The sequence below is a fragment of the Leishmania panamensis genome (assembly GCF_000755165.1).
Source record: "Leishmania panamensis strain MHOM/PA/94/PSC-1 chromosome 16 sequence".
In the NCBI taxonomy this organism is placed as follows: domain Eukaryota; phylum Euglenozoa; class Kinetoplastea; order Trypanosomatida; family Trypanosomatidae; genus Leishmania; species Leishmania panamensis.
This window is the reverse complement of record NC_025861.1, coordinates 120,655-140,222: the sequence shown is the minus strand read 5'-3', so window position 1 is coordinate 140,222 and position 19,568 is coordinate 120,655. Positions and strand designations below refer to the sequence as shown.

The 19,568-nt window shown below is 59.6% G+C and overlaps 5 protein-coding genes across 5 annotated transcripts, besides 1 other annotated feature; all 5 read left to right on the top strand.

Annotated features, from left to right (window-relative positions):
- Positions 1 to 664: 664 nt before the first annotated feature.
- LPMP_160410 (hypothetical protein) lies at positions 665 to 1,735 on the top strand (the record flags this gene model as incomplete). The annotated part of the gene is made up of 1 exon (XM_010699266.1): positions 665 to 1,735. The coding sequence occupies one exon, from the start codon at positions 665 to 667 to the stop codon at positions 1,733 to 1,735; it is 1,071 nt and encodes a 356-aa protein (XP_010697568.1).
- Positions 1,736 to 2,887: 1,152 nt separating this feature from the next.
- LPMP_160400 (hypothetical protein) lies at positions 2,888 to 5,869 on the top strand (the record flags this gene model as incomplete). Its single annotated transcript, XM_010699265.1, has 1 exon — positions 2,888 to 5,869. The coding sequence occupies one exon, from the start codon at positions 2,888 to 2,890 to the stop codon at positions 5,867 to 5,869; it is 2,982 nt and encodes a 993-aa protein (XP_010697567.1).
- Positions 5,870 to 8,028: 2,159 nt separating this feature from the next.
- Positions 8,029 to 10,239, top strand: LPMP_160390 (tubulin tyrosine ligase, putative; the record flags this gene model as incomplete). Its single annotated transcript, XM_010699264.1, has 1 exon — positions 8,029 to 10,239. The coding sequence occupies one exon, from the start codon at positions 8,029 to 8,031 to the stop codon at positions 10,237 to 10,239; it is 2,211 nt and encodes a 736-aa protein (XP_010697566.1).
- A 2,364-nt stretch (positions 10,240 to 12,603) lies between these two features.
- LPMP_160380 (hypothetical protein) lies at positions 12,604 to 13,044 on the top strand (the record flags this gene model as incomplete). The annotated part of the gene is made up of 1 exon (XM_010699263.1): positions 12,604 to 13,044. The coding sequence occupies one exon, from the start codon at positions 12,604 to 12,606 to the stop codon at positions 13,042 to 13,044; it is 441 nt and encodes a 146-aa protein (XP_010697565.1).
- Positions 13,045 to 14,923: 1,879 nt separating this feature from the next.
- LPMP_160370 (hypothetical protein) lies at positions 14,924 to 16,717 on the top strand (the record flags this gene model as incomplete). Its single annotated transcript, XM_010699262.1, has 1 exon — positions 14,924 to 16,717. The coding sequence occupies one exon, from the start codon at positions 14,924 to 14,926 to the stop codon at positions 16,715 to 16,717; it is 1,794 nt and encodes a 597-aa protein (XP_010697564.1).
- A 798-nt stretch (positions 16,718 to 17,515) lies between these two features.
- Positions 17,516 to 18,900: a repeat region.
- Positions 18,901 to 19,568: the final 668 nt, after the last annotated feature.

Genomic DNA, 19,568 nt, shown 5'->3' with positions numbered 1-19,568 from the left:
GATCTGGATGGGAAGAGAAAGCGGGCAGGTGCCGGTGCCATGGACAAGGTGTGATGGCATTGTTATTACCACCACGAAGTCCTCCCCGGCGCGTCGGCCCTCCACGACGTGATGCCCAGTGGTGCTAATGTATTTGCTTTATGTTGCCTTCTGGAGTAGGTTTCATGAGCGTCTTTCGAGGCGGGGCTCTCACCCTCGTTCACACACACACACACCCACACACACACACATACAGTGGCAGGGCTGAGCTGCGCCCACCACCGCTCCTCGCTGCTGCTCCCTCTTTCTGCCGTCCGTGGCACCCTCATGCGGCGTTTCTGTGACCCCTGTCGATGTGGTGAATGCGCAACACAGCGGTTACCCTCCTCACCCCCCGGGTTGTTGCTTTGCGTGCTGCATAGGGAAAGCCAACCTTAATTGCAAACTACGAAATGTGCTCCGCTGATTACCCCTGCGCTGCCCCCCCCCCTCCCCCCGACAATTCATCTCCTCCTTTTCTCATCACGGATGTCCCCCTCTCTTTTCATTCGCCCGCTCCTTTGCTCCGAAGCGCCTCCTTTTCTCTTGCGTGTTTGCGCTACGCGAGACATTTCCCTCGCTTGCTCTCTCACTCACGCGCACGCGCACACACCTTTGCTCCTGCACGTCACCCACAGAGACGAGAATGGCACCGCCGAGCAGCTTTCTTTGGTTTGTTCTTCGTCGCCTGCGGTACGCTGTGCTTTTCTCTATTGCGCTGCTCGTACTACTGTACGCCATCTCCTCCATGTACTACGTGGTGCGCGTTAGTGTGATCCAGAATCCCACCCCTTTCGTTCAGATCGAGCGCGATACCGATGGCCCCACTCAACCCCTGATGTCTCCGGCTGTGCCCATGAGCAAAGACACCGCTGCCAGCCTCAGTGTTGCCGAGGGTGGTGAGGCAACGCTTCGCAGTGCCCGGCACTGCAACTCCAACCCACCGTACACCCACATGTACAAGGTTCTGCGTCCCGGCACGCCTATGATCAAGCAGTGTCTGCGCAACCCCACCCTTCCGGCGGACGTACCGCTCTGCAGCAACGACGCAGGGCACGCCTCCGCGGAGCGTTGTGGTGGCCTATGCGACGCCGTGCCGTTGCGTCAGCGCTATGTGCTGGACAAGCTGCAGTTGGGCATGTCCTACATGATACGGCTCAGCTTTTTGGGCCCACCAAGCGTTGGCTTTGACCTGGTGCTCTATCAAGTGCGCCGCTCCAGTGTGGTGCGCTTTGTAGAAGGCAACGACGACGTCGCAGGTGTGCCCTCTCCGAGAGTTCGAGGCTGGGCAGAGGAGCCGCAGGACACGGAGTTGTTAGTCTTTGTCACCAGCCGAGACAACGCGCTTGAGTTCAGCATGGAGGAGAACGTGTGGGTAGACAGAGCGGACATCGATAGCACAGCGAGTGACAGCAACTTTGACGCCACCACGATGCATGGCGTTATCCGCGCGGCGTCGGACACCAATGACCCCTTTGTGCCGGTCGTCGAGGTGCAGCCACGTGCGCTGTCCATTCCGGTGGACGCCTACCGTCTGCCCCTCGTTTGCTTCAACATGGAGCTGGAGCAACTGGGCTCGTTCTTCCTGCCGTCGATGGCTGTGCCCTTAGCGGCGTACGTCGTGTGGGCACTTGTCTTTGTTGGGTACCTCGGCATTTACACATTCGTGAGCAGCGGCATCGCTGGCGGCGAAGGAGCCAAGCAGCACCTCGACTAAGTCTTTAGGGAAGAGGAGGACGTGCAGTGGAGGAGGGAAGAGGCCTGCGGAATTCTTGCCTGCCTTGTCGTCCCCCTCTTCGTACAGCAGCATGTCGCCGTAGCAGACATGCCTCTCCCCTCTCGCTCTGTATGCCGGCGCGCATAGGGGACTGCGACCTCCCCAAGCCAATACGAAAAGGTCATTTTTCGGGTCAATGCTCCCTGTTGGGATGCAGTCAGAGTCGAGGGCATTGCATGATGGAAAAGGTGGCGCCGTTGCCACGCGCCTGTGCCTGTGATGTCCGCAGCAACGATTCTAAGCGTCGCTCTCCGTGTGCCCCCCCTCCCCCTCAGTGTGCCTTGTGTCTCCTCCACCTTTCTTCTTCACGCACACTGCAGGCTGTATGGCTTTGCAGCTCAGTTTTGGCGTCCTCACCGCTTGGGTGTGTGCTCGTCACCCGCGCAGAGGCAGTCAAGGAGGCAGACAGGGGGACTCGTCCTGGGCGGATGAATGGAAACGGTGGAGCCGGCGCGCACCACGCGTGCACAAACGTCAGCGCGCGTTTTCCTTTACAGCTATGACGAGAGAAGAGGCAAAGGGGGAGGGTGACACCGTCAAAGAAAGTCTGAGGAAAGCGAGGCGCTCCTCGCACAGGTGCCCCATGGGCTCTTCGTTAGTTGGAGAGGTAAAAGGGGGAGTGGTGGACGCGCAGTCTCTCTCGTTTTTTTTTTTACTGTGCGAGGCTTCTTCTTCCGTTCTCCTCCTCCGTCGCGCAGCACGCGCTGAGTTGAGCGCTACAGTTGCTGCGACTACACACATGCGCTCCCACAGGCCTTGTTGCCTTCTCCTCCTCCTTGTGGTAAAGCTATCCACTCACTCGCCTCTCTCGTTCTCGCTCGTTCGACTTAACTTGGGCACCTACTCAGCCTTCTTCCCGGCCACTCACCCCTGCAAACTCCCCCTTACCCCGTTCGTAGCGATTTGATCGGCAGCGTGACAGGAGGGAGAGGGGCGAGAGTACACACAGTCAGACACGCGCGCACATTTCCTGTTGACTGAGCAATCACTTAGGTGTGGGGGGCACATGCACACCCGCACACATACACCCACCCACACAGGCAGGCAGACAGACGCAGATTCAGGTGCCCCACACGTATCACTCCACAATACATGGGACTTTTAGGGCTTCGCAAGTTTATCGACTCGTGCGGATGCACGCGGCTGCTTCCGGTGCCACTGAGCGATACGGAGGCTGCTGAGGAGGCGAAGCGACGCTTTCGAGTGGAGGGCTACTATGAGATCACTGGCGAGAACGCTGGCGCGGAGTCGGGTGCGCTGTATGACGATGCTGGCGAGAACATTGAGGAGGATGGCATTGGCTGCAGTGGGGCGCGCCGGCGCCACTTAACATCTTCCTCCCACGTAAGCGGTCTGGAAAGCGCCGGGTGCGTCACGGGTGATAGCTGCACACCGATGGCCGATCACGTACTGGTTGACATGAACTGTATTGTACACTCCTGCTTCCACCACCAAAGCAGCGAGAATAAGACAAAGAAGCAGCTCATCCAGGAGGTGCTGGAGCGGCTGCGTGTACTGGTGACAGAGGTGGTGGCGCCGCGCCAGTCGCTCAGCATCTGCTTCGACGGCCCCGCCCCGATTGCAAAGCTGCAAACGCAGAGGCTTCGACGGCGCAAGGTTTCCCTGCTGGACACCGGCAGCGTTCAGCAGCTCAACACGCTCTCCATCACCGCCGGGTCACTCTTCATGATCGAGCTCGAGAACGCCATTGCGGCACAGTTCAAACTGAATCGCGGCCGTGGCTTTCTTCACCGTGCATGCCCAGTGTACCTCTACGGTACCACCGTCATGGGTGAGGGCGAGGCGAAGATCTCCCGTGCGCTAGCCTTTCTCGCGTACGGCTCAGGCTGCACAGCAGACCCCACCGAGCAGACGCCGCAAGACGAGAAGGCGCCGCGTTCTGGCAGGGGGTTCCGCAACGCTGGTCGGTGGGGCAATAACGGTGGCGGTCCTAGCCGCTATCAGCGCAACGGCAGCGCCGGGAGTCGTGGTGATGTCGCGAGGAAGCCATGTCTGCGCTGTCGACCCGACGACTCGGTTGTGGTGATAGGCAACGACATTGACCTCGTCATCACGTGCCTCGGCGCCACCGCCTTCCACAACTTCAGCATTGTCAGCCCTTCCTCTCTGCAACTCACTCGTGTGTCGGACATTTTGTACCGCTGGCTGAAGGCGACCGCCGCTACCCGCGGCGCCACGCCCTTCTCGCCGTCGCAGCTACCGTCTATCCGCATCGACTTCATCTTTCTATTCCTGCTGAACGGCGGCGATCACTACACCGGCGCTGGTGAGGTGGCGATGGCCTTGTGGCGGCGCTACCGCAGCGTGCGCGCTGCATACCCGCACAGCACGCTTGTCTCGCCTAACCTCAGCGCCATCGATATCGACTTCCTCGCAGACGTCGTACAGGCGTCCGAGTACACGGGCCAGTCAAGCATCGAGGTCGGCATGAGTCTTCTTCAATCAGCGCTCTGGTCGCTCCACACAGTTGTCACAGGTGTGTGTCCGGACTATCACTACGTGCCAGAACCCGCAGCGCCGCAGCTATGCCACCTACGCGCTGCAGCGGCGCACTGCCAGCGCACCAACACATGCATTTGCCTCCCCAATTTCAAGACAGACTCGCAGCCCCTGACACCTCTGGAGACGTACGTGGCACTTATGCCGACGGAGGCGACGCTGCCGAGGAGCATCGCCGCGGGGTTGCACAGCAAAGCGTCGCATCAGTCTATTCTGAAGACCCTGGAGACGAGCAACGACACGGCTGCGATCGCGCGCGCTGCGAAAGACGCCGTTACGGTGTCGGCTCCCTGGCTCACAAAGAGCGAGCAATACCTCCGCCAGTTCACGTCGCCGGTTCAGTTGAATGTCAATCCGCCGCGGCGACGGCTGAGCCGCCACGAGCAGCATCGCATGATGGCGATGCATGGCCACATTCAAGTCGAGGACCCCGTGCCGGTGGTGAGGCCGATCACGATGCCGCAGAACGTGCCCTACGTGGACGTTCCCTACCCGCCGAACACGACGTACCTCGACTTTTACTGCCCATATGACGCGGCGACAGCGCAGCCGCAGGACACCTATGAAGAAGGCGACCATACCACCAGGGCGCGCCGCGCTAGCGGTGGCTCTCTTGCGAATGGCGGGCCTCTCACGCACCTGCGCGGACGCACTGTCTCCATCCGTCCCTCTCTCTTCTCAGCAGCTGTCACGACTGAGGGCAGAACACCTGCTCATTTCAGCGGTGCCAGCACCACAGGAGGTGGTTCAGATGGGACCGCTGGCACCGCAGGCCAGATGACAGAGCACAAGCGAGTGTACCTCAACCAGGAGAAGGTTGCCGAGGAGCTGCGACAGCGCGAGTGCAAGTCCGCTGGGGCGAAGCTGCGACGCACCCTCAACATCACCTCTGGTATTCTGGAGCGAGGTCAGCACTTCACGACCCCGCAGCAGCGGCGCATGCAGCGTCGACTGCACCGACTGCAGCAGGCCGAATCAGCCGAGTTGCGTGCCATTCTAGCAAAGGAGGACCGAAAATATGCGGCTCGCACGGAGACGACCGACCCAAGCGACCTGGAGAGTGAGTTGCTGCACTTCCTAGGTGATGATGCGTCTCCAGAGGACGTTGCAGCATTGATGAGCAGCACGGCGGATGAGCACACTGGCGTTGGAGTGGCTTTACGCGGGGCTAGTGTGGTGGCAGGTAGTGGCACGGCGAGCGCGAAGAAGGTGAGTCTCACGTCCAAGAGAGGTGTTACTGCCGCAAGGGAAGCACCGCATCCGCGAGATGCAACGGCGGCCAAGCGGAAAGCATTCAAGGCAAACACCCACCATGACGGCAACTGTACCATCGCGGAGCGCTACGAAGATGATGTCACAGCACCTACAGTGACCGTTCAGCGGCGAAGGAGGCGTCCTAGGGCGCCCACCGATGCAGACAGCCACTCTGATGTGGATGAGGCATTCGTTGGTGTGAAGCGGCGCCGGCGTGAGTGTGTCGAGAGATGTGAACAGGGCAGCGCCGCCCAAGGCACTTCATCAGAGACCAAGAAGCGGAAGAGGGTGCAGTATTGAGTTCGCGGGTAGTCCCACTGACTCGGTCTTATGCGTGCGCCGTTGCTACTGCTGCTGCGTAGTGCGCTTCATTATGGGGTCTTCTAGCTTGAAAAGTGAGGCCTCCACTGAGCCGCACCCCCATGACAACGGCTGCTGCCGCTACCTCACGTTTGCGGTTGCATCGCGTTGTGTGTGTGCGCGCGTGTGGGAGGGTGGGAAGGCGGTGCACGAGGTGGGGCGTGTGATGGCGCTCATACTTTCGTATTTTCTTATCTCCTTCACGTTAATAGTTAAACCCCAACGACAACAAAGCCGATGGGAGAACGGGTAAGAGGGAGGGGGAAGGAGGAGGAGGGATGGAAGAGAGTGACCGTACCGATGCCGGTGGATATTGATGCTGCCAGACGCTTGGGCACGTCGTTGGAGGAGGGGCGCAGACGCACCTACAAAAGGGAACGCGCAGAGGCGCAGCAGTGGGAGGAGGAGGAGTCTGGGTCATGAAGGCGGCTGGACAGGCTTCACACACACCCACACACGCTCTCTCGGATTGTTCACCCGTGCCTGTATCGGGTGCCAGTCTAGCTGCTATCCTTTGACTTTTCTTCGTGCAGATGCGCCGGCACAGGGGCTGTATCTCTCTCCTCCCCATTTTCCTCACTCCCTAACTCCCCCCTTGCCTCCCTCGTTCCCCATCTTACTGGCACGTGTGGGTACGATGGCAGTGTTTAATTCAACGCAAGAACAATGCTGAGGTCCAAGGCAACAACACGGGCGCCACTGGTGAAGAGACATCACCACGGTTGACTGCAGATGGGTGAGGAAGTGGCTTGTCTCTCTCTCTCTGCTTTGGTACGTCTCTAGCTTCCTCTCTTCTTCCCCCTCTTGAGCTTCTGTCAAGCTCAAGAGGGGGAATTACTGACCGGGGGAGGGGGAGAGGGAAGGGGGGAGGGAACAGCGCGGCTTAAGGGGTCCTCTGCACTTCTTGTTGTGGTTTCGTTGTGCGATATGCGGGGGGGGGGGCACATTTTGGTGTGCTGCCGTGGTGCCCCTCGTGTAGGTCTTAGAAGAGTAGCACCTCGCAACTCTGTCGCATTGCCCTCCCCTTCTCTCTCTCTCTCTCCGAGACAGGCAAGCAGACAGGCGCGCATCAAAGCACTCGCGGAGGGTAATCGCCGTGCGCCTCTGGGATAGGCGATTGCGTGCGATAAACCCTCGAGGAGCATCACATCGCTCCCTCCTGTCTTGCCTCCTTGCTACACTGTCCATCTCCTCCTCTTGCACCTACGTAGTGGTTTGGCGTTGCTTCCATCTTATTTTCGCCTTGGCGCCACTACGCGCACACATACGCTGGCGGACACGCTTGAGCCCCCCTTTTTATTTCGCGCGCGCGTGTGTGTGTGTGTGGGTGTGGCGCTTCTCCCTCCCCTCTTCTTCGATCTCTCTCAGCAGTGGAGAGGCCTGTTGAGAGATCATCACTCTGCTCGCCCGTCCACCGACCTTCTCACTTATGCTACCCGCCCACCAGTACAGCCATCTGTACCCAATCGCCCACCAAGACGCACGTTCTGCAGCGGTGTATTTGCGCTTCAGCCGCACGCACAGCAGCTCGGCAAAGTAGACAGGCAACGGGAAAAAGACGAGCGGCAGACAGTGTGTTTTGGATGCGCCTGTGGGTGATCGGTACGCTGCTGGGCCCCACTGCCTTCCCTCTCTTCACTTAAGCCGTCGCTGCTTTAGCGGGAGGGGAGGTCCCTCGCGCTTTTTTTTACCGGCGCCCCCCCTCCCCTCCCCTTCCCCCTCCTCGCTTCCGCCCACGCCCACGGTGTTCGCCTGATTCATATTTTTATTTTTTTTTCTCTCTCCGCTTTCGGCACCATTAAAACAAAAAAAAAAGGGGTGCCGGCCAACACGCGCGCACGCCCGCTGATAAATTAGCGGAAGGGGGAACACCTCAATCCTCGCGTCGGCCGTTCTTACACGCCGTCTCTCCCTTCCTCCCTCCCACTTTTTTTTTATTTGATCGGCTCACGTTATCCCAAATGGAGCCCACCGCAAAGGGTACCGGCGGTGCCCGGGGCAGTGGCTGTAAGTCGTGGGGGAACGGTGACACACCTGCTGCGGCGACACCAGAGGGATTCGTTCAACCGACCACCCAGGGCTGCTCGAAGGAGTTGGCTATGAGTAAGGCCGCACCGTCTGCACCTGCACGAAGGACTACGCGGAGGTTGGGTCGAAGAGCGTTGGCCACTCCCGCCGCAACGTCAAAATTGCCACGCTCGCCTCTCTCCGCCAAACAGAAGAAAAAGGCGGAGCCTACGGAGCGCCTGGTGGCGTCGGACGCGGCCTCGGCTCCGGCGCCGGAGGTCGATGCGGATCCGATAGAGCGACCACCACAGCAGCACCTGGAGCAACCGGCAGATGTAGCGGACATGGATGAGGTTCATCTGCAACTCCAGCGCACGCTGCCACCGGAGGACAGTGATGACTGCAGCGACGATGCTATTGACGCCGACTCACTCTCAGCGGACCTTGCCGGCGATGCAGGCAATATCAACAAAAACAGTGGCGCCGCGTCGCGTGTGGTGATGCCGGTGACGTCGTTGGCCGGGAAGCGGCACACAAAGGTCGTCATGGGACCGGGGGCCACCAGCGGCGCCAGCAACGGCAGCGGTCACCATCACGGCGACTATACCTTACGCTACCGGACGGATCTTAATAAGCAGGTGATTCACTTCATGTTCGAGCGCTACCAACAGGAGCAGACACATCCAACGATCTCGGCAGCATTCTCGTCACCACCGTCGATCCCCAACGCCGGAGCCACTGAAGGGGTGAGTGGGCGGATGGACGAGTCACCTCGCATGAACAGGAGCTCCAGTGCAGTGGCGCATGAAGCCGCTGCCGCCTCTTCCCACGTGCGTGCGCGGCGCATTAATGTTGAGGAGATCTGCGTTTCTGCTCATGGTGATGGCGATGAGAAGAACATTGGTCTCGGCGACTGGCACTTCTTCTGGATGCACGTTAGACGCGTCCGCCATACGATCTGCTCCAGCGCCTTTAGGTGGCAGGACCAGCAGATTATCAACCACTTTCCCGATCACGCGGAGCTGACCCGCAAGGACCTCATGTACAAGAACATCAAACGCTACTTGCGAGAGAACCAAGGGGACAACTACGCTCGTCTGACACTGCACACCGCCACGGATTGGACCTCAGCATCGGCCAACGCCACCGACGTCGAGGGGGCTGCAGACTCCTCCACGCTCGCGTCTGCTGGCGGTGAGCGCGGGAGGCCGCTCCGCGTGAAGTCGTTTTGCTTTGCCGATAGCGTCCCTCTCACTTACAATATCCCGAATGACATGGGTATGTTCAAGGAGAAGTTTCAGAGACGGCGCGACACGCAGTGGATTGTGAAGCCGACGTCGCGGTCGCAGGGCAAGGGCATTTTTCTCATCAACGACGTACGCTCCCTGCAGCGCTGGATGGGGGAGAAAAAGGAGGTGGAGAGCATCAGCTCTTTCCTGGCCACTGGCTCTGCTAACCGGGGTCCTGGCGCGTGGTCGTCGGTTCAGCAGCAGCAGCGCCCTGCATTTCTGAGCAGCATGGAGTCGGCAGTCGCTACGGCGAACAGTGGCGGTGGCGGCTCCCCGGGCAGCCCGACCTCTCCTGGCTTCACCACCAGCACAGCAACCTTTCAAGCCCCAGCTGGCCCTGGCAGCAGTGGCGGTGCGCTGCTTGGCTCGTACATTGTCAGCCGCTACATCTCCAACCCGCTGTTGATCGGTGGCAAGAAGTTCGACCTGCGCCTGTACGTCCTCGTCACGTCCTACAAGCCTCTGGTGGCGTACCTACACGAGGACGGCTTCGCCAGGTTCTGTGCAACACGATACGCCGGCAGTAGCCTGGCCCAGGAGGACCTCGGCTCCCACCTAACAAACGTCGCTTTGCAGAAAGGCGACGAGCATTACAACACCTCGCATGGCGGCAAGTGGTCTATCCAAAACTTGTTCCTCTATCTTCAGAAGGCCTACGGACCGTACGCGGCGGAGGGTATGATGAGGAACATTCAATTTCTTATCTACCACTCACTCAAGGCGGTGGAACCGGTGATGTTCAATGACAAGCACTCCTACGAGCTCTACGGCTACGACATCCTCATCGACGACAACATCGATCCCCATCTGATCGAGGTAAACGCCTCGCCGTCCATGTCGACGACGACGGTGTCGGACCGGCTGCTCAAGGAGCAGGTGCTGACGGATACTATGAAGATCGTCTTTCCGCCTGGATACCCGACGAGCAATAAGGGGATGCCATACTGGGAGTACCGTCTTCGCACCGACCTCACGACGCAGCAGCAGACAGGCTTCAAGTTGCTGCAATTTTAGTCAACCCCGCTGTCTTGTTGCATTGCTGTCGTGTGTGTGTGTGGGTGTGTGTGGGTGCCGGCGTATGTGGGGATGGCACAGCGGATTTCACCGATGACCCCCTTTTCTCAGAGATCGTTTTGTTTTCCGAGTTGCCGACAGTTTGTCGCTACACTCGTCTCCGGCTTGCAGGGACTCGTGTTTCTCCCCTTTTGATTTCTTCAGTGGTCGTGCGGGGCTTGCACGTTTAGAATCGAAATGACTGATCGTCGCTCTCTTTCCCAGCAAAGGAAGACAGACAACAAAAGGTGCAGGCGGCGCGCACATTTTCACGCCTGGCAGCCTGCGTGCATGCGCTCTCCTCTGTTTCTCATCGTGCGGGGGGATGAGCCATGCGTGCGAATGCGTCCACACGCGGCATTCCTGGAGGAATGGGGAGGGGATAAAGGCGAGGAACCAAAAGGGGAAGAGTCCGCGTCCTATACACCGGCCCGCCGTTGCCACCGTGTGTGTCGTATTACCTCATCTGCTCTTCGCTCACTCATCTGCTGCCGTTTTTCTGTCTTGTCTTGTTCTTTCTTTTCCCGCTGTTCTCCCTCTTCGTCTATCGCACGAAGTCTTCCTCTTGTCCTCCTCTTGCCGAAGACAACATCGCTCCCCTCTCCGTTGCAGCCCTCCCAAAGACGAACCGACCCACATCCACACTTTCTTCCTTACGTCGTCTGTGCTGCGCTAACAACGAAAGGGGTGCCTCGTCTTTGTGCGCGGGCATCTTCATCGCTGCTGCTCCACCTTCTCGGGTCAGCAGTGCAGTTGTCTCCGTGTTTCGCTGCCTGATATAACGTCTGACCAGACATTTGCGCCACTAGAGGGCGGTGTGGAACAGACAATGACGCGTTCGAAGGACCCCCTTTGTCTTTTCACTTCTTAGTTTCTCGCGCACACTCGATTGCACGAACAAACCCCACTGCACCCTGTCGTTGGACCTCTGGCAGCCGCTCGCTGGAATTTCCTGAAGGAGGCAGCGGAAAGTCTGTCATTTCGCCTGGCGAGGGAGGCATCACCTCTTATCAGGCATAGGCGCACGCACACATGCGGTGCTGGTCCACAGGACAGCTGTAGTCCGCCGCCGGTGCCGCATACGACGGCTCGTACTTTGCTCTATTGCATCTTCAAGCCGCTCTCTTTTTCTCGCTCTTGCCACTGCACCGTTCTTCTTTCCTTCTCGTTCCGCGCTCGTTGCATTTTCGCCGTATCCGTGTGTCTCTCTCTCTGTGTGTGTGCGTGTGTCTCTCATCACCACCCCCCAACGTCTCCGCCTCCGCCTCCCCCACTCCTCCTCTCTCCTCGTTTTGGCTGTGCACGTGCTGTGCCTGTGTTGAGTTTTGGTGTGTCACCTTCATTTCCAACTATGTCGCCCTCTTCCCGCCTCTTCCCGCTTCTTTCCTCCCCTTTGCCTCTTTCTAGTCCACCACCGCATCCTTTGCGCTGGCCTGCCTGTTGCGTGCGTTTCTCGGGGAACTCTCGGCACCGCCGGCCCTATTTGAGGTGTGTTCTCAGAAAAGCAACGCAGGCCAACACGAACACGAAAAGCAAGACGGGATCCCCCACCATCCGGGGATGTTGGCTCTGGGGTTTCCTGCCCGCGGACCTCTCCCCCCCCCTCCCTCTCTGTCAATGCCCCTCTGTGTGTGTATGTGTGTCTTGTCTCTCTCCCACTCTTTACTCCTCGCTGAGGGGCACCCCCCCTCCCTTCTCTCTTCTGTTGTTGGCCGCAGACGCTCCGGCTAACGCTTGAAAAGCCTCCTTTTTTTTTCTCTCTCCGGACACGTTCTCTGCCCCCGTTTTGATATCCGCTGCATAGCCGCGTCGTGCGTCGTGTGCTTGCGCCTTGTGTCGGCACGTCTGCGCCTGTACCGCTCTCTCTCTCTCTTCGCTCGCTGTCGTAAACTGACGAGTCGCAACGCTCCGGCAGCGCCGCTCGCTTCTTTGTAACTTCGTCGGTTTTTATTTTTATTTTTTTCTTTTTTTGGGGGGGGCATTCCTCCACTTATCATCACTCGAGTACCCGTTAGAGCAGCAGAGAATACTGGTACGCACCGCAGCCACAGTGGCAAACCTGTAGTCGCAGTGGACTCCTGCTCGACCAGCAGTAGGCTAGTGTTGGCGCATGTAGCGAAGCTCAGGGCACCACCAATGCTTTTCCCCCCCTTTTTCCCTTTGATGTCGTTCCCCTCCCTCCCCCCTCCCTTCCCCGGGCCCTGTCGTATTACGTCTCGCATCGTTCTTCCTCGTAGCGTCTTCGACTCGCGTTTCCGCTCTCGTCTTGCACCCTGTGACGCCTTTCTATGGACGTCAGCAACCCGTGTGATCGATACCGGTCTCATGAGCTCACAGTCATCACGGCAGTGTAGGACAGCGAAGACGGTTGTGATTCCTGGCATTGGTGTCATTTCTACGTACATGAGGCAAAGCGATGTGGCTGGAGTGCGTCGGTGCCGCCTGCTTCATCGTAGCGTCTCGTCCTCCAGTGGCATGTCATGTCACCTCACGCCGACGCGCAAACTGTTTGGCAGCTGGGTGGCTTCAACAGCAGTAGCAACTACAATCAACACCCAGAGCCCGGCAGCACCAACGTTTGGGGACTGCAGTGACACGGGTACGAACGCTTCTTTGGCTGCTTCACAGACATCTCCGTTGGAGAGTGAAGGGCAGCACAACTTCGCCAGCAGGAGAGCGTTCTCGGGGGGGGGGGTCTCGGAGATGTGGCCAATTGAGGTGCCGGGCAGAGCTCGTGGTGTTGTCGGCGCCACAAACGTAGTGTAGTCAGCGTGCGGCGTGGCAGCAGCGGCACAAGCATAGGCGCCAGCCGCTACCACCCCTCCTGCCTCAGTGCCATCTCTGGACTGTCGCCAGCACCACCAAGTCGCTTGCTATGTTGTGTAGACGAGCGAGTGGCTCACGGATGCCTTGTGCGGACATGGCCGCGAGCACGCCTCGCGCCCGCTGCTGCTGGACGGGTAGTGGTTCATCCTTGACCCGGACGCCATCGTTGTACTCCACCGAACACGCGTCTCTCTTGTGGAAAATAATGCTACCCTCATTGGGCCAATCGCTGCGAAAGGCTGTGGTGCGCTGCTGTCTGCCTCGGATGTCTTCTTCCTGGAACCGGGCGAGGTGTAGCGCCGGAGCGCGGCCCATGGCAATGCGGGGTGGGGTCTCCACTACACTCCTCTTAATGCCGCCGCTGAGGCGATAACGGCGCTGTGGATTGACCCGCCCCGGCCCGGAAGGAAAAGACCGCTTCGCGCTCCGCCCAGTGTGAGCCATAAACTGCATTCGGGGACTGCATGAGAGGGTTGGCTGTTGTGCCTTCGTGGTGCCGGCGTGCGCGTTTCAGTCGAATCAGTATCGCTTGACGCTGCTGGGACCCAGCGACAGCGAGCGAGCCGCGCAGATGTTCGAAGGAGCGTCGGGTGCTGACGCCGCAGAGGTGTCAAGGCCGAGCGCTTCCACCGATACCGTGGGCGCAGTTTACTCAGGGGTGTTTACCAGCGCTGCTTCAGCCACAGACGTCCTCGTTCATGGTCTCACCAGCGACGGCGCCATTGCGATGGCGTAAACGAAAGTGCAGGGTGTTCTGTAGCCCTGTCCTATCACGGATATCTACGAGGACTGCTGGTGCGGTGGGGCTACAGTGGAGCTGTCCGAGCGAGAGACGACCACCGGGCTCAGTGGTCTTCTCTTCTAAGCTTTACCTGGGCACCGGCACCTCACACAGGTGTGAGCATGTGGTTAGAGGACACCTCTGCGCGCCTGGGCAGATGAGCAGGGGAACTGCCACCACGCGCGCGGGTGTCTTTTGTGGCCTGTATCAATCGCTTGCCTGTTGGCGCTGCCGCTGCTTGCATACGCTGAGTGGCGCGCCCCACAGTCTGAAGGAATCAATACAAAACTGCAAAGAACAAAGACGCGGATGCGCCTCCGGAGGAGGGCCTCTCCCCTTCTCAGTGTCTTCTCAGGCGTCGTTGCGCTGCTGGCCTGTGCGTGACTTTCTCGCACACTCCACCGTGTCCTTTTCGGCCCCTCGCTGCCATCCTTCCGCGTGCCCCATGCCGTCGAACGACAGAAGACTAACGGCATCGCAGGGGCCGTCTCCAACGGGTGCCGCCGCCTTCACTGCCTCCTCTCCACGTCCTCTTTTTCCCTCGTGTGCTAATGAAAATGGCATTCGCGCACACGAGCACACAAAGAGCCTCATGAAGGAGACTTGATGCGTACTTCTGCCACACCTCCGCCGCTCTTTCTGTCCATCTCCCGACGCCTTCTCCCCCCTCCCTCTCTGTCCCTCGCTCGGCTTGTGTAGATGGAGGACATCGGGGTTGATCGCTTCCTGGTGCTCTCCGGCGAGTGTCCGGGCGAGGGCGTTTGGTGCTGGGCCAAAACCTACACGGAGCTTGTCGAGTGCGTGAAGAGCGCCTGGGGTACCGATTTCAGGCCTCTTTTCAAGTACAGGCTGCCGTGCATTCTCACCAACGCTAATCCTCACACTCATTGTGAGGTGGGTGAGGAGGAGGAGGAGCAGCCGCGGCAAGAGAGGCCCCTGATAGGGGAGGCGGAAGAAGCCGGCCTTCTAGTGTCTACCCCGTCCCCGGCTCGCCCCTCCACATGCCTCGTCGTACTCAACGATGCGGACGACTTCCACATGTGGAGGTATGGCGGAGCATACGTTTTGCTGGCAGCCGCGGGGGCTTCTCCCGCTGCAAAGTCGCGTGATGAGCGAGGCGCATTTGTCCACCATCATGGGTCGCCCGTGGGCTCGGCGCAGGGGATGGTGCACGCGGTATCGCACCATATGGACTACCATCGGCTCGGCTCGGCGGCGGCGATGCAGGGGGAGGAGGGGGAGGGTCACAGGGAGCGCGTGTGGGAGCCGCGCCCGCTCACCTCTACTCTCTACGCATTTCGCTCTGGTGCGCCGGCCATAGGCTGCCTCGACGCACTGGAGCAGCCTTCCAACCACAGCTGTGCTTCTAGCAAACGAGTCCGCACGCGTGCCAGTCCACCGGTGCGGCGGGCCGACTCCGACGCCATTCAGGTTCCGCTGCAGTGCATCCTGGACCCAGCCCTCGTGCTCCGACTGGGTGTCACGGTGGTGTTGCGTCACAGCGCCGCGCCAGCGGAGGTGGTCCTCTTCTCCAGCCACACGCCGTACGGTCAGGGCGAGCTTCCCTGGGGCGCGCTGTGCCTCAAGGCTCGGCACGCTTGGGGGGTGCACTCACCCCAGTTCCGCTACCTCGACGTCACACATGGTGTCACGCAGATGCTCATCAACCACGTCCACGACTACCGCCTGTGGGCAAGAAGTATGCGACTGCCGAACTGTGAGCTCTTGGTGGTGGAGCAGGCACCTTCGGCGACACGAGGCGCCGCGTTTGCATCTGCCGAGGCGCAGGCGGCAATCACTTCTTACTACCAAGAAGAATGGCCGGTGGAGCGGTACTTGTCCTCGAAGAGTGTGGTGAAGTTGGTGCGCGAGCTGAAAAGGCTTGAGCGGGAGGAAAGAATAGCAGCCGTTGAACGACATGGAGTAACGGCACAGGCGGCACTCAAAGGCGATCGTACAGCCCTTACAGGGACTTCAACTCCACTACGAGTCACCAATGCGTCATCTGAGCCCCTACAGACCGACCCAGTATCGGCACCCTCTAGTGAGAGTGCAGCCGTGGCATTACCAGCGACGCTAGCGGGATCGCTGACTTTCAGCTCGTATCGCCCACTTCTACTTCAGACTCTGCAGGGGCGCCCATCGACGACACCGGCCGCGCGTCGCAGCTGCTGTTGCTCCACGCCTTGTGCGACCTCATCCACTACCTCCACACAAGTGCGCCCACCCCTGACGATAGACGACAGGATCGACGAGGAGATCCGAAACAGCTTTCCGGACGCCGAGCGTTACAAGTGGCTGATGAGCCTCATTTCACCTGAGCACCTCGGCGATGCTGTCGTTTCCAGCAGTGGTGGCCAGGAACTCAAGGAGCTCAGCGAGCGTGTGTCTAGTGCGTCTCCTGGCGGCGCCGACACGCCGCTGCGACAGTCTCCACGGTGGTTGCTTGCAAAGAGTGCGTTGACGGAGCTCACGAAAGTCGCTGCGCGTCCCACACCGATGGAGGCAGTCCGAACGGGCACCGAAGCACAATCGTCACAGTTGTCTCCTACGCACCTGATTTATCAGGAAAAGCGCAACGGCGCTGTCCCTGCCGCGTCAGCTTATGACGATGCGCAGGTGTGCACATCCGTTACTGCCGCTCGCAAGGAGGCGGCAGCAGCAGCATCTACGAGTCCAGTCTTGCACTCGAACGTAGCGACAGTGGACGAGCCTGCGGCTGACGCACATGCTCGGGCGCGACTGCACAATGCGTTGCTGTCCCATCATTTTAGTACGCATTCAACCTACACGACCAAGGCATACAGGATAGGGGCGACGCCGATAGGGTAGCAGGCGGGCATCTTCTCCCTCCGCTACTGCTGAGATGTTTTGTCCCTGTCCCCCCCTCCCTCCCTCTCTCTCATCAGCTGTCTTTCTTTCATTGTACCTCCACCTTCATGTACAGCACTGCATCACTTGCCTCCTTCCCTTCCTTTCTCCTCGTTACTCACTCCCTCCCAATTCTGTCTGGATGACACACCAGCGCAGACGCGCCGCGCATGCGCTCCTGTGCTTTGCTGCTTACGTGGGTGCGTTAGTTTGTTTCGGACAGCCCACTTCGTACACGCGGATTCGCTCAGCGTCTGGGCAACGCGGCTCGTTTTTTTTTTTCCCTTTCATTTCATTGTTTGTTCATTTCTCGCTCGCTTTCGCTGCCTCTGTGCTGCGGCGCCCTCAAATTGTCGTCCTCCTTTTCTTTCGCCCCCCATTTTGTCCCTCGCGCCACGTAGGCTAAATCTTCCACGTCCAGGGGCCAGCAGTCATGTAACGAGACCGACAGAAAGAGAGCCCCACTTGTGTTTGCCCGCCCGCCCCCCCCTCCTCCTTAACCCCTCTGCTCGTTTTCTCTCCCTCTATTGTCCAGGCAGGACAGCGTTGCTGATGGGAGCAACACCCGCACAGACGTACGCGCGCCTCTCTTCATACGCCACCCTCTTTTTTCCGTGTTATTGCCTAGCGCACGCGTGACGTAGCGCGTGTGCGTCTGTCTGCCTGCAATTGCGTTGCGCCACCTACCACAGAGAAACCCTTCAGCTGTGCAGTGATGGGCGTCTGAAGTGGCGGTTTTCTTTTATCTCTTCTCAGCTTGCATGGAGTATGGACGCTCTCACCGGTCTTATAGGCTTCAAGCAGACATCCTCCGATATTGAGCTACGCGAAGAGCTGGTTGGGGGCAGCCGTCCCACACCAAAGGTGCAAGGGTGCTGAGGTTACGAGGCGACAAGAGTCCACCCTCGCCCGGTTCCGCACAGGCACCTCTCTGTTTTGGACTACTTGCAGCGGCGGGGGACTGACGGTGACGACACTGTGGTGCCCCCACTCCTGCCAGAGTCGCCACCGTCGTCTGTGTTTACTGTGAGGACGCCTCACCCGGCATTGCGCTCAATTATGCCACCGCGCGATATTATACGGGTCGCTCGAAGCGCACAGCACACCTCATCGCACTTTGTGATCGGTGGGCGCAGCGATGTAAATTACGCACATCTCACTCGCGCTGCATGGACTTCACCCGCCGGGTGCCTGCCGCTGCCGCCACCCTCCCCCCCCCTCCACATGTGCCCCTTCAGAAGGACAAGCAGTGAGCTCTTCGAGCGCAGTCACGTGGTCATGTACGAGCTACTCTCACTTGACGCATCCATGCCTGTCAAGGGACTTCGGACTCAGGAGAGTGCAGAATGCCCCTGCTGCCACGGACTTACCGCAATGTTCCGCCTGTCGCGGCACATGCAGGCAAGCCATCTAGGCAGGCCCCCTCCATGTGGCAGCGGTGGAAGTGGCAGGGCGGAGGCAGCGAGTCCTCCTCCCCCGGCAACAGCGTCGCTCTGGAGCTGGCCCCCAGGAGGCGAACATGCGAGTGCTGGGGGCACGTGCTGTGACCCACGACTGACGTGGCGTGCTGTAATCCAAAGGAATCGTCGAAGCGGCCAGAAGAGCCCGGGTGGTGGACGGACGGGGCGCGAGGAGATCCATGGCGGTCAGCTCCATAGTGCACGTGTGCGAAGTATGCGGCGTCTCCGACATCCGACCGGGTGGGCTGACGAGGCACAGATGCCGGGTGCCGGACGAGAGCACCTCGGATTGGACCATCGAGTTCTCCAGGTGCCGGTGTAAAGGAGGCGTGGCGCGGGGTCTCCGTGGACCCTGGCTTGGGGCTGGCCGGCTGTCTCGTGGGCTCATGCGGGACGCACCTGGGCTCCCGCCGTCCGCCCGCACGACAGTCACCACCGCCGCTGCCCTCGCGCAAAAATGTCGGCGCGACCCGCGTGGATCAGGGCATGCTGTCCACCCGAGTTTCTGTGTGTCGCCGATCGCGCGGCGGGTACCGGAGGAAGGAAGGAGGGGCCATGCGGAGCCCGTGAGCCGCATGGCCCAATTTGACGGCAGGACGGTTCGTCCTAGACGACCGGGATGTCGCCGTCGTGAGGGAGAGGCTGTGGGCGTATGCGTATACTTCTGGATCTCACTCGTGGTAGGCTGAACACGCTGGAGAATGAACTGTTCAGAGCCTTTTTGGCAAAGCGCCAGGAGAGTGAGCGCAGCCATACACGCGCCTCTCCTCTCCTTGTACATCATGGTGACTCGCTCATCTCCTCATGTGGAAGACGCTCCCTGACGGGTGAACTCGAGGTTGACAAGGTCTTCTCGATGTCAAGTCAGGTGACTTTGCTGGGACGTGCTGTGGGCTTTATGTCCACTCCTCCCCCCTCTCTCTCTTGCTTTCCCGTGTGCTCGTCTGCGCGTCTCTGCCGGGGCTTGGGCGTGTTTATCGGCGTCTCACGTTCTTTTACATTTTTTCCCCCTCAACATCAATTGTGACGCGCGTGTGGGCAGTCATACGCGCACGCGAGCCCAAACGTAGTCGAGCAGAATGTCGTTCGTATTTCATCATTATCGCTACCCCCTTTCTTCCCCGTGTGCTCTTTCCTCTTGCTCCTCTCTTTTCCCACCCGGAACTCAAGAACACGTCTTAGTGGAGCACATTGCCGCAGCGTCCTTCCTCACACTGGCTCGACCAATCATCATGTCAGATTTGGCTGCGTGCGAGGCGGTGTCGTCATCACCACTGAAGGGGCCGCTTGGTTCCTTATCAAAATCAACTGTGATTTCTACTGCCGCTCCCTCTCCTGCTGGCCTCTCATGT